Source organism: Crassostrea angulata, chromosome 7 (genome assembly GCF_025612915.1).
Source record: "Crassostrea angulata isolate pt1a10 chromosome 7, ASM2561291v2, whole genome shotgun sequence".
Classification (NCBI taxonomy): domain Eukaryota; kingdom Metazoa; phylum Mollusca; class Bivalvia; order Ostreida; family Ostreidae; genus Magallana; species Magallana angulata.
The window spans coordinates 43,331,251-43,345,501 of NC_069117.1; the positions used below are offsets into that span (position 1 = coordinate 43,331,251).

At 34.4% G+C, this 14,251-nt stretch overlaps 1 protein-coding gene across 6 annotated transcripts in view; it reads right to left on the reverse strand.

Annotated features, from left to right (window-relative positions):
• The window catches only part of LOC128156095 (protein turtle homolog B-like), a 62,972-nt gene that overhangs the window by 3,360 nt on the left and 45,361 nt on the right, over positions 1–14,251 (reverse strand). For 2 of the 6 annotated variants that reach the window (XM_052818095.1, XM_052818096.1), the window contains exons 4-16: positions 10,239–10,514; positions 8,664–8,945; positions 8,192–8,479; positions 7,192–7,307; positions 6,557–6,716; positions 6,109–6,220; positions 5,459–5,637; positions 4,715–4,747; positions 3,847–3,927; positions 3,329–3,622; positions 2,944–3,018; positions 1,249–1,380; positions 864–921 (exon numbers count right to left, since the gene is read on the reverse strand). In XM_052818095.1, coding sequence (XP_052674055.1) covers positions 864–921; positions 1,249–1,380; positions 2,944–3,018; positions 3,329–3,622; positions 3,847–3,927; positions 4,715–4,747; positions 5,459–5,637; positions 6,109–6,220; positions 6,557–6,716; positions 7,192–7,307; positions 8,192–8,479; positions 8,664–8,945; positions 10,239–10,514 — 2,086 coding nt within the window. Of the gene's footprint in view, positions 1–863; positions 922–1,248; positions 1,381–2,943; positions 3,019–3,328; positions 3,623–3,846; positions 3,928–4,714; positions 4,748–5,458; positions 5,638–6,108; positions 6,221–6,556; positions 6,717–7,191; positions 7,308–8,191; positions 8,480–8,663; positions 8,946–10,238; positions 10,515–12,434; positions 12,699–14,251 lie in introns of those variants that run through there. The other 4 variants (XM_052818099.1, XM_052818097.1, XM_052818098.1 and 1 more) reach the window with 4 other exon arrangements.

Here is a 14,251-nt window from a genome sequence, read left to right on the forward strand (position 1 = left end):
ATAAGCCATGCACGTTTATTTGAAGACAAACATGTACAAATCAGCAGCACTCTCTCTGTGAACGTAACCCCTCAGATTCCTCAACCGAGGCAAAAATTAGTCTCAGGATAAAAATGAAATTGTAAAAAAACAAAAAGTAAGCCACTTACATGTACATGTATTACCATCATTATATAGAAATAAAGAAAAAAAGAAACCATTTAAACAGCTTTGCCAAAAAAAAGAAACAGTCAAACAGCTACAAAATCAATACAATTTGTCACAATTAATTTGAGGGCAGAAATAAATAAATCTAAACACATGCAGGTCCATGTAAAAAACAAAATCCCGGGGTTAAAGAAGAGTTACTGAACCTTTCTTGTCCCTCCTGTGTTCGCATTAACAAAGGAAACCTGAATTATTGCAGGTGCTTGTTTGGGTAACACTCTAACACTTGTCTTCATATACCAGATTTTTTTTTTTTATTTTGGACGTGGGTTGGGATTGAATTACTAAAATACATGTATATATCTTTTCGACTCTGCCTGTCACAAACATTTTTCCTTTCTAATTTGGCAGTCACAACTTTTCATTATTAGTATTCTGTTTTTCCTCTTACTCCCAATAACAAGAAATATATTGGATAATTCTTCTAGAGATTCACATTATCAGGGCTAGACCAACCGAAATCAATAGCAATTTATTGTCACTCTTGTAAAACATTTTCATCATGTACAACTAACCAATTTCAAATTTTCTTGAAGCGCACTTTTTAATTTTTGAAAACAATTTTATCCTGTACATAACATTGTACTGATATTTCTGCCTTAAAAGAAAAATATTTTCAATAAGTAATCAACAAAAGAAGATATCAAAATGCATACCCTCTGCTATATGGTCGTGTATTAAGCTCATCAGCAGGTCCAATATACTTCACATTACCTAAAATTAGGTGTCACAAAATATTTTTCAAAAAATACTTGAAACTAAGACACATTAAGATACTCTACAATAATGAAATTCAAAAAAGGTAAGGCAACTTCTTAAAAAAAAAGTTTGGTTTACATATTTCTTTAAATCATAACTGACATTGATTAATTCATGTACTGAATCATTAGTATTTTAATTCAGACTTCAAACTATAACAAGAGATGTTTGCAACCATTTTGTTAAACAAAAAATATAACTACAGTACATGTACTTTCAATTTCCATCAAGACTTGGAAACGTTTCTGAGTTCAATGTTGTCTTTACATGTACATTACGTACCAAACTTATCTGGTTTCTGCTTTCTCCTGTTGTATATGATTCCTGCCACAACCAGGAGAACAGTAAGAAGCAGAAATAGCAATGCTCCCACAATTCCTCCAATCTCGGCCTGCGACAGGAAAAATCCAGATTCTGTAATATCCAAAAATTCTAGTTTTTAACTTTCTATTAGTAAGTATGTGATTCAGTGAAGGAAATCTATTCTAATATGGTTTATATTTCTACAGCATGCTTCATTTTATAGTAAGAGACATAACTCAAGGAAGTGTTTACAGGTAATTAAGATAATATTAAGAATGCATTCATTACAGAAGAGTTGTCACGGTTCGTTTGAGTGACTGAACTCTTTGACACCTGACTGATCACAGTTAAGAACTTTTTCTCTAGCCACTACTTCAAAAGCTGTCAACTGCTTTAAATCAAGAAATGACTTCAAGTCATTTAAACTTATAAAGCTATAAATCAAGAAATGACTTCAAGTCATTTAAACTTATAAAGCTGTGAAAAATGATCAAACAATGCATGATGATCAAATCTAAAATGTCAACAATTCATACATTCTTATACATGTATATGTACTATTAAAACTACTACTATACTTGATGACCAAAAATATCACATAATTTACATTAACACTCAAGTGATGAAAAATTGTAAATAAATTTGTAATAACAGAATACATATTTAGTGTACTACATGTAATTACAAATAATAAATATACTTGAACACATTCAAACAAAATCTGGAAAAAAAAAATTAACACATATTATCAATTTTATCTGTTGCATGTTAATCTTCTGCTGTGGTGTGCAGCTACAAGTTATCTTCCCATCAACTTTGCTTTAACCCCTTAATTAAGCAGACAACCTTTTCAAAATACTCCAGGACTGGTTATTACCAGTAAATAACTTTTTTATGTTGATTAAATTATTTTTTAATAAAATATATCAATATTTAGAATATATAAGAAAAAGTGAAAGCATTAATTTTGTTACATCAAATTTTTTTATAGTTAAAATTGAATTGATAATGAAAATAAATTAAGAGTAAAGTTTTTTATTCCAAACATGTAAATGTTTGTATCTTTGTACCAAGTTAAGAAAAAATTATTCTGAGCACAAGTATGTTTAGCTCTGTAATGCTGGATTACACAATACATGTAATAGATATCATTTACTTACCCAGAAATCTCTACATGTATATACACATATATATAACAAGTTACACAGATATATATACCCTGTTAAATCTACAATCCCTTTTCCACATAATGACTGTGAAATTTGCACAACCTTTCCTTGGTGCTAGAGAGTATAATCTCTTAAACACAATGGTAAGGTTTACAACAAAGCTTTCAATTCGGCAGATTATAAGGAGGTTTAAGAACTGATCAAGCGCTTATCTTGTGCTATCCCCTGTAGTCATTGTGCCCTTTAAAAACATGATTGCCAAGTTACTATAAATAGACTTTCTATCTTTTACATAATGACACATTTTAAAAAAAATTATAATTATTATAAAAGAAATTTGACTTTACAAAAAAAACAAAATTAATCTAGACATTTATGGGTGCAGAAAAAGTTGCAGAAATGAAATTTTGTTGCCCATGAAATACTTGTTGGAAAATGAACAAATGAAGCGAAAATGTGAGGTTTGTTATCAAAGGCAGGCCAATGAGAAGTAGCGATGCTATACCGTCATTTGATTGGGGAGATATTGTGGTCAATCTCTCAGTGGTTAGGCTTACATATTGTCCACTCGGTCCAAAAACTAAAACAGCAAAGGGTGGTCACATGATACACACACAAAAAAATATATCACAAATTCTCCAACAGTTTGAGGCAACACTCGGATTAATTCATTGACACTGGTAGCAATATCAAATGTACACGTACATCAAACATCATGCTATATTTTGCAGAAGCTACATGTACATAGAACTAATGCTATTTGAACTATGAAAGTCTCTAGAACTTTGATTTTTAAACTAAGGTTAGAATAAAGAACACTTGTAGTCATGAGCCAAATATCGACAAAGTGAAGCCCCTACTGAATGCTAAGTATTGACATATGGACCTACTTTCTGCAGGGGGCGTTCTGATCATCACAACCTTGCTGGCGACACTGAAGGCTGTAATGGAGTAAGAAAACACCCGAAAGTAGTACTCCATGTTTGGGCGGGCATCTTGCCAGATGTAGAACGTATAAGGCACATTAATTCTCTCATCAAACGACTGCCACTTCTGTCCGTCAGTCGACCACTCTATGATGTAATAATACACAGACATGTTGGTGAGGGGAGGCAGCCAGTAGACGCGGATGACCGACCCTTCGATTCGGGCAGACACATTTCTGGGGGGTGGAGGTCTAGCACCTACATACAGAAACATGCAGATTCAAATGAAAAGTCAACACAGATAAAAACTGTATCATTTATCTACATGAGCCTACTTTGTACTGACATCTTGATAACTTTTAGGCTTTAAAACGATAAACTTAATAATGAATTAACTGTGGCCTTGTGGAAATATGCCCTCCAAGAAAAGGTAACCAGTATGTTTTCAGTGCATATTTCCGTATGCTGTTTAATATTCTCACCAATATTTTTGGTTATGATAGGAAAATATGTCGATCCGGATGAGTCTGTGGGTAGAGCGGTGGGCAGCTTTGTTTCATCACCTGTAAAACAGAATGGATTACTGATTTACTGCTGGACACCCATTTGTCTTGATAACAAAGTAAAATAAGTAACCATACAAATGTACAACAGTCAGCTCACTATTGGAACAATCTAGATAGCGAAGTCATGCTAGCATGATGGTTGATGACTGATCTTAAGTAATAACAGTTTTTTATGATGAATGAGAAAATCGCAACCATTCAATCTGTCTTTTCTGTTCAACTACTGAATATGCTTTGTTGTCTTCTCACCAGTTACATTATATGCAATACATGTACAGTACTGCAATTACCAGATTTGCATGATACTGAAGGAAAAAAATTTTTATGAATGTGAGTTCCACAAGGTACTAATATCTTAAAGTTTTAAAGACTTAGCCTATTATGTAAAGAAAGTAAAAAAGACTTTAACAAGACATGCATCTGATTAAAACAGAATTGCAAACACATGTATCCATATACACAACATATATTTATACTAAACTTTAAGACAACACCTAGCAGATGAAACAACATTTAATGTGACACTGACATTGACATGAAGTCTTAGGCTTAACCAGTTTGTTAGTTTGTTCCTTTTTTTTCAATCAAAGATGAGAGAGAGACAGACAGACAGACAGAGAGAGAGAGAGAGACAGGCAGAGAGAGAGAGGGAGAGAAAGGACAAGGACATGTTCAACACAATTCTGTACAGACGCAAAAATACATGGCGTTGGTCAAGAACTTTCAACAAAACTACAAAAGTGAGGGTTAAAAAAGGTGCACGTGATTCCGCAGAAAAATGTACCAGGTGATCTTGCTGTGGTTTTGGTTGCATTTCCTGTTAGCATGTAAAGTCAGCAAAAACACAGGCTCAGCCTTATTAAGGAAGTCATCAAATGTCAAACGGTTACATGGTGCCAGATAAATATATGATAAGCTTGGATAGAATATAACAGTGATATATAATGTTAGCAGATATATATAGACAGCGTGACAGCCCAATTGTACAAAAACAATCGTATGATATATTTACTACATGTACATTGCATTGCAAATTCATTATATAAATTTGATATTTTAATATACATGTTCTTGTACAAAAAATCTTTGGATAGGATAACTGTATCAACAATGAAAAGGCCAAAAAAATTCAGATATTCGGGAAGAAAAACTCTTCTTATCAAATCATCTTGTTCCAAACGTTTAACATTAAGGTGAGACATTAGAACCATTTTAACAAGACCTTGGACTTTCAGGAGGATTTAACTATCTATTTCCTGCATCAAAACAAGTTTAAAATGATACTGGTTTCAAGTGAAGTATACATAGATTGTGCAGTCTTAGCACAAAAGCCAGAAAACCTTGTTGATTTCAAAGAACCAAGGCTGAGTGGCAAGCAATGAAATAGACAGGCCTACGTCATATTGCTGTTAGACACATTTACCCAAAGTCCAAGCTCTTATACAAATGGTTCAAAAAAGTCTGAGAAGCTCTCTTAGATGAAGCAGATGATCAATGAAAAACGTGGCAGTGAGTGAACTCCACTGACCTTTTGTCGGGGCTCTAACGATCTCGCTGAAGTTCCCGCTTCCGATTTCGTTCCTGGACAGAACCTTGAACTCGTACATTGTGTCTGGGGTCAGGTTGTACAGGGTAAAGACGGTGGCAGACTTGGGGAGTACCTGCAAGGTGGACCACTGGGATACCTGTCCGTTCGCTCTGCGGTACCTACAATCATCACCGCCACACATGATAGTCATGCTGTGTATGTATCGTTTATTTCTTTAATTAATCCATATGAATTATATTTACCTTGTATAAGTACAACATTGCTACATTTTCCAGTTGTTTTATTTTATGGCAAAGATTTAATAATTGTTAGAAGTAGCTGTTTAGTTTAATTGGCTTGTCAAAGTTCACTACATTGCACTGATAGGAAAGATAACTCTAATTTGGATATAGTCCAGCAATGCACTAACAATTTCCACTTCTTTTGTAAAATAATTCGTACAGGAACCAAATTTCACATAAATTGATTTATAAATGGCTGTTTAGTTTAAATCACAATATTATAAATGATGTATTTTATATTTACTTGAACACTGATAGTATATGCTGGTATATGGGTTAATGTATTTTAATCAAAGTATGAGTTAGCAAATTATCTAATATCAACAAAGATGATGTTTAAACTATTACCAAATCACAAAGAACTGGTCGTTTCCACCATTGTATGCTGGAATCCAACTTATTCTGGCACTGAACCAATCAGTAGTCACAGTGAGATTGTACGGAGCGTGTGGGGTGGTCACTGGAATTGTACCGGAAAAAAAGTGTACTGTATCAATATAAATTTATTATAAGCTTATTTATAAAAAATTATTAAGATATTTCATCAAAGGAGCAATGTCGCAATTTTATCTGAAAAATTTTCACAATGATTCACTTGGGCTTTTATAATGGTCAACCAAAATTTGAATCCTTTCCTTGTCATGAGGCTTGTAAAGTCATCACTTAACCCATTTTCTATTGTGCTTAGCTGAGTTAAGACATTTTGTCAAGAGTTAAAAACATGCAAAACTTGCAGTTAATATTACACTTCAAATTAAAAGTTAACACAAAATGAGATAAAAATAACCAGATGTACTTTGTATAATAAGGTCAGTGCCCACAACGATGGTTTTGACCTCATTTTCCGCCTGACACTCGTATCTGCCATGATCCTCCTTCCTCAGCGAGGTAATTGTCAAATTACCACCTTCTAACTTCACACGCCCACCCTCCGCCAAATTCAGATCACCTGTCACCTAGAGTGAGAGAGGAAAATGCGAACAAAATTAAAACATTGTGTTTTTCAAAATGTTAATCTCAAGAGTGAAACATTGGTCAGATTTTAACACTAATTGATCAACAAATCTGTTATTAACTATTCTCTCTTTTTTTATTTTTACACATACAAAAGTTTTAATCATTGAATGTTTCTGAGTGAGCAATTGTATACTGTAGATTCCTAATTAAACGCGAGGAATTAATTTCCATGTAACATCGCGAGAAGCAACCATCGTGGATTTTAAAGTCTGGCTATAATTTTTCCGACAGTTTTGAAGTATAGGAAATTAACAAAAAATAATAGTGATCGCGATGTTTTATTCTCGCGATTTGTTACAAAACAGCGTAATTGCGGAATTAAGTACTCGCGTAAAATAAGGAATTTACAGTAACCCTCAGTGAACTTTTTTTCACTGCAGACAGGATGATGAATGCTAGAGACATGTGTCCTACCTTCCTCCATTGTATGCTAGGAACAGGCTTGCCGGTGGCCCCACAGATCATTGTCACATCTTGTCCCGGAATTCTGAGGTACTGGGGTTCTGGACGGAAGAGAAACCTTGGAGGGTCTGGAATAGGGAGGGAAAATTTAAACTGCAGGGAGGGGTGTGTAAAAGATCAGAAATTAACGTAAAAATTGCAGGGAGGGTCTGCAGTTGACAAACAACTGCAAGACTTTGAGCAATGCAAACATTTCAGCAGTTTTCTAAAAAACACGTAGCTGAGCTAATAGAACTAATGCCCGTGTAAAAGACTACAATGAGGAAATGTAATCTATAAATACAACCAAAGCTAATAACTCTATGCAGTGTTATTGACCAGGAAAATAGCTTTGATTGATAAATCTATGGATTTATTATATACCGCCATTAAAAACACCTGTGACATTTACAGTTTATAAATGTCCTGCTAAGATAATATTAAATCATTATCTTTTCCTATGTAAATGGTGATATTGCTTTTATAACAATGCCAAGACATGTCGGGCTTTTGTATTTAGCAGATGCAATCCATCGATCAATGGTTCAAGGCAGAAGTTGTGAGCATCTTGTATGCAGGTCATTATGTAGCCAGTGATTATAGGTCATGACACAGTGACACATTTTAATCAATAGAAATCTTAAGCCTATGCTGCCTGAACAATACAAATTATAGATCACGCACAAACTAAACTGAACAAAAGTGATCCCACGTCAGCCTGAATAAATGCATTTCTATTGCACACTAATCTATTCTCAGACAAAATATAAATATTTTTTGAAACAATGAACAGAAAGGTGGGGGGGGGGGGGGGGGGGGAGAGAAGAGTCATTTTGCTGAATAAGAAATTTAGTACTGATTCTAGGCCATAGACTTTTAAAAAAAATTCCTATACAATGAACCATTACTGATACACGCATCTGACTGATTCAGAAGCTGTATCTGCAGACAATGTAAATGCCATTAGCTTTACCTTGCACAATGACTTGCACAAGAGGAGAAGATTGACTGTTTCCAATGGAGCTGACCGGCATACAGCTATAGGCCCCGGCATCAGAGTGCTGGACACTTTTGACCAATAGGGACCCGTTTGGCAGGAGAGTGATGTGGTCACTACTGAAGGACACTAAGTATGTGTTCTTCTTCCAGCTGTACTCTCGGACTGGGGGATTAGCATCTACAGGGCAGTCCAAATGTTCTTGGTAGCCCAGTGCCCAAGTGACTCTTGCAGGCATCAGGTCTTTCAAAATTTTGGGAGCATCTGTAATTCAAACAGGAATAAGCATGGTAGATAATGTCATCTTGAAGATGTTTAACCTCTGTTACTTTGAAAATCAAATAAGTTATTGAACCAATTCACATTTAATTGATTTTTTTTTAAATTCCTAATGTTTAACTTTATATTAGCAGAAGTTGTAATAGGTTGTATTTCTCCACTTCCTTACAGGTAACATTGAGGAATGCAGCTGCCTCTGGGTCCTCCCCCACCCCATTACTAGGGCGACAGGTGTACCAGCCCATGTCCTTCTTGTACACTGGTGAGATCACCAGTTTACCGTCAGGGTACACCGTTAATCGACTGTCATTGTACGTCAACACATTGCGGTTGTTGAAGTACCACCGGTAAGTGATGTTGTTTGGAAATGCGGCTGCACCGCAGTCAAACTGAATTTTCTGTCCTTCAAGAGTTGTACGATTTGATGGAGCGCGTAGAATATAGGCAGCACCTATAAAAATGTACAGTTCTTTTTAATTTTTCTCTATGTTTCTCCTTGGTCTATTTTATAAACAAACACAAGACAAATGTATACATCAAACAACAAAAAAAACACATGTGTTTTTAGAATAATGACCTCTGATAAGGGAGATCACTCGATCTTACTAGAATAAAATGTTTTGTGATGCTTATATTCTTTTCATATATTATAATTTCCATTGCTTTTAGAAAATGTACATTAGAGCAAAATTTAGCACACATGCAGAGAGAGATTTTGAACCATAATATACACATAATTCATGTTCATCTACTAGCCTTAATTGAAAGGAGTTAAACTTAAAACTAAAGGAACATGTATTGCCATTTGCTACAATAACACAGGAATATCTAAAGTATATGTACCATTTCGGATCAATCACCTATGTATAGATACAATAATCACCACTGAGAAAGATCACTAAAAGGTGCACATAGAGGTGGCCATTCTATGAACAGCAACTCAATAAACACAATAATTCATCATTGAATAATGATAAACTCAGTGTGGGATGACTTCTGGGTTTTTTATCATTTCATCTCAGAAACACCCCTCCCCTTTACAGACACTTATCATTCATCAACTGTGAGAGCAAATGGGATCAATATGTTGAAATAGGATACTCTCTGAACCACTGAAGGTTCATTTATATAGGGTTGGACAGTGAAAGTCCCCATATATCACCCTCCAGAGAACAGCTAGCCAACTGTACAGGGGAATAGAATAGCTACTGCAGAGATTTTTAAAGTAAAGCCATCAACAACCCCCCTCCCCCCCTTCCAAAAAATTTTGTTTAAAGTTACCAAAATTTTAAGGTTATGCATATGTATACACTAATAATGTTCCTTAGAACTCCATATATCAATATTGATTTAGTATATCAAACTTGCAGAATGTCTACCTTGATCTAAACATCTTGACACAAGGAAGCAATTTAGCAAAATGGAAAAATTGAAACTCGATAGGACTGACAGATATATGAGAGGAATACTATACCCTTTGATTTCACTATTTATGAGCAGAAAATAAATCTCTTTTATGTATATGTAGTAATGTCTAAAATTAGATGAAAAATTCCCCCTTTGGTTCACTATTAGAAAATTTAAAAAGTCTCATACACAGTACTGGTACAAAGAATTCTTATGGGAAGGGGAGTCTAAATTGTTAAAATAAAGGGTGTAACCCTTTCTAAAAGGGAGATAATTGTGAAACAGTAAAATAGTCTCATATATATACAGTTGTCTGAAAAATAAAAAAAATTCCAACCTTCCACTATGAGAATGATTTGTTGAGACACTGCCCCCATGGAGTTTGTGAAGGTACATGTATAGGTCCCGCTATCCGATCGCTGGAGGTCCCGAATCTCCACCGTCTCCTTGTCCAGCGCGATTGTAACCCGCTTGGAGTTGAGCAGAGGGGCACCATTCTTGGACCACACCACATCTGGTTCAGGGGTGCCCTTGGCCTGACAGAAGAGGTTGACCGTGGCCCCCAGAAGCTGATGAAGCTGGGTTGGCGAGCTCGAAGTTATGTAGGGTTTTGCTGTAAATTTAAACACAAACTACATGTATACTGTAAACATTTTATATTAAAGTTATCTATTTCCTTTAGGTGTTTCAGGCAAAATTCTTTTTTAAAATATATGTTAATATAAATGTTCTGAATCAAATTCTCAATTAATTTCATGAATACATTTCAGCTAAATATCAAACTTTGATAAAAATAATACCTTTGTATAATCATACTACAAAAATATGCAGGAAATGTCTTGTGAATTTCAGTTTAAAATACTACTTGCATTGAATTTAGAAATTGGCTATTTAAATAAAAGAAGATATCTCAACAAAACAGAAAATCTGCTTTTGATAACAAAGGGAGTGGAGCTTTTTAAAATGTTAAACAGTGGGCCTATTCACCAACGTACTGGTCAGAGTTTTTTAAAATTCCTTTTTGAACTTAGAGCATTGGGAGTTAAATCTCTCACTTCTTATCTTCAAAGATTTCCTACACACATAGGTATAGATACCCTGATAAGCCCAAACATCAACAAATTTATCAGATTTATTTTTGGGGTCAGATATTTAACGTATATGGCCAGTCCACATATCAAACAGTAGTTTTTAGGATTTCACCATAAATACAAATATTAATTAATTTCTCTGTCCCTTGAGCAAGTGTCCAAGCCCAGATAACCAGGGGAAACAATTCAAGTGTCACTTGAACCTGTTATGCCTGTCAACAAATTAATAATGATCACATAATACATGCATATGGGTGTATCTCAGAGGAAAACGCAAGCCCGTTTGACACAATTAATTACCCTACATGCACTCAAGTGCAAGTCTGCATGTGTTGAAATGTATACAAATGAAACCAGGATCTTGGCATGAGCGGAAAAATTTTCTCTGCTAATTTTTTTTTTCTTTTATCAATTTTTAACTTGAACAGCTAGGATCTAATCTATGAAACTTTACAACAGGTTCTCTATGCTATACATTATTTACACCTTGTGCCTATCACCTTTATAAATCAGAAAGTAAATGCATTCTGGGTTTAACTTTTATAAAAGAAATTCTATTCATATGCATGGTTGAATTTTGACAAATATTCTAAATTCTTCATGCGCATTTAAATGTTGTTAAAAATAAAAAAAAATATAGTTTACAATTGTACAGCAATAAAAATCGGGTCAACTGCAATTATGAGAGCAATTTAACTCTCTCCTCTCTCTCTCTCTCTCTCTCTCTCTCTCTCTCTCTCTCTCTCTCTCTCTCTCACATTTACTTGTTATTAATGTGAAAACTCTATGGCTTAACTAATAGTCAATACAGAACCCTCTAGCAGGTATATTTATCTTTCAAGAAATCAAAAGAAACTTTAGTTTGAATTTATGGCTCAATTAAAACTTGTTCATTTTAGTCTCATAAAAGGAATGGGTATACCCACAGGTTAACTACTGCTGCAAAATTGAATTATATTAAGCAATGAAAATTCACCAACACATTTCTTCAATTCATGCTTGCCTTATATCTTATGGTCTTGCACATATCTTAGTAGATTATATTCACATTAACAGCAATGTTTGCATGCCAATCGCTAAACCAATATGGTTTTATTTGTTGAAGGCATTATAAGGACTACTATTATCAAAGAACTGCAAATATACACATTTTTGAAAAGTTATATATTAAACAAAATAGCAGCACATTTAATATACAGCAACTGGCCATGGAGACATGTGCATTCAAAGACTCACTAATCATTCTTTGCCAGTTTAAAATCTAATTTTTAAAAGTAATTGATTCAAGGCTGTTAGCTAGCTTAAGTTTACACACACTGTGCTTCTGGGGGGATCTGTGCATTTTAAGACAGACAATCTATAAACTTGATCTTCTTTCCCTCTCCATTCCTTGAAGAAACTGAAACTCTATCAAAATGCTGAGGGGGTTCATATTTCTTTACCTTGTCCACAAACATGTCCGGTGAGAATAAGGAGGCATGCCAGGCCCTGGTACACCAGTAAAGGCAGCACCCTCATACTGAAAATCCCATCTATTAATAGATCCACATGCCTCCCCTTCAACAGTCTGCCACTTCACAGAATATAAGAATCAAATGTATATTCCACGTATCACTCTCAGTCTTTGACATGGTAACCTACATGCAGTTTAAATTCCCCCTTCTTAGGTAGAGGCCATGAAAATCTACATGCCCCCACACAGCACAATGCATCCCCAAAATTTAAAGGAAGAGTCCACTTTTGAATTTCTACAGGTTGGGTCAGGTATGGATCATGTACAATGCACCTAATAATAGCCCTACTTGTGAGAAACATTGAGGGCCTTTTAATAACTCTTGACTCCCATAAGCTATCACCTTCTCATCAATGTTTTTAATTAATTCAGTTAATTGGCCAATCACAGTGGGGAGTTAATTAAGCTGCACACACCTGCCCAGGTAACTCTGACCATGGAATAGTGACACACTTGATGTGCGTAAAGTAGACAACTTGTATCAAGAAAACCAGTACATTTATTTACTCTGGATCTGAAGTGATAGTTAGGAGAGCAATTGTAGAGTACTTAATCTAAATTTCCACATCAACAAAGATAACTTAAATATTTGAAAAATCTGTGTCAAATCAGCACAAGCTTTCTTAAAATCGATTTTGATAACTTAATAAATGCATAATGAATTTACTTCTTCACAAATTCATAATTTCATATTTTTTTTTAATACCAGTTCATGTAAATAAAGAAGACATGTTGCACTGATAGTGCTAGGTAAAATTACTCTCAACTGAGCTTGATTTATCTTTCTTTGATCAAATAAAAATGAGCTAGATCAAGCTTTATATGAAAAATATTGAAGGGTCAACTAAATAGTAAATATACTCAATATTTGAAATATTACCTCTATATTTGATACAGTATATTTATTAGGCAAATATATCACATTAAAGTATAGTAAAAATCATAAATTCCAAAGAAAATAGGATCCAGGCAAATAATGTAACATGTATTTATCTCACTACACATTCCCTTTGGCCTTTTTTGGATAGAACATTAAGTAAACAAGAGGAAAACTGTCAATGTGACAACAAACCAGGTTTTCTTTTGTGTGAACTGTATCCATTTGTCAACCCTGAATAGATTATAAACACTACCTATCCAGAGAAATAGGGTACCATTTATGCAATATAGGTTATCCAAACAATAGGGGTACCCTTTTGGCAGCCTCCCGCCCATCCACCCACCATTTTTACCAATTTAATAATAAAAAATTTATAATTTTTCCTTTTGAAAACCCAGTTAAAAATTAATAAAATAAGGTATACCTGGTGATATTTTTATTATGCCAATTGGGGTCACTGAAATAAATAATAATAAATAAATTCTTAATAAAAAAAAATACCCATAATTTTTTGCAGCTACTTCATCTTTAAGTTAATAGGCCATACTATTTCCTTCATTTTGACACCTCAGACTTAGTACCAAAATATTCTGTGTGTGAGAGAGAGAGAGAGAGAGAGAGAGAGAGAGAGAGAGAGAGAGAGAGAGAGAGCGCCAGCCCTTTGCTCCTATACATTCATAATCACCTTTTAATGTATTTAAATCAATTAAAAAATTTAAAAATGCCCAAAGTTAATTCCATGTTTACTGTCACCTTCAAAATACCAAACATACAAGGGTGTGGGAAAAATCAAAACAAATAAAATTTTTTACTAACGCTTTTCATATATCAACAGATTGCAGTACTTTTGTTGCAAAAAGGAAAAC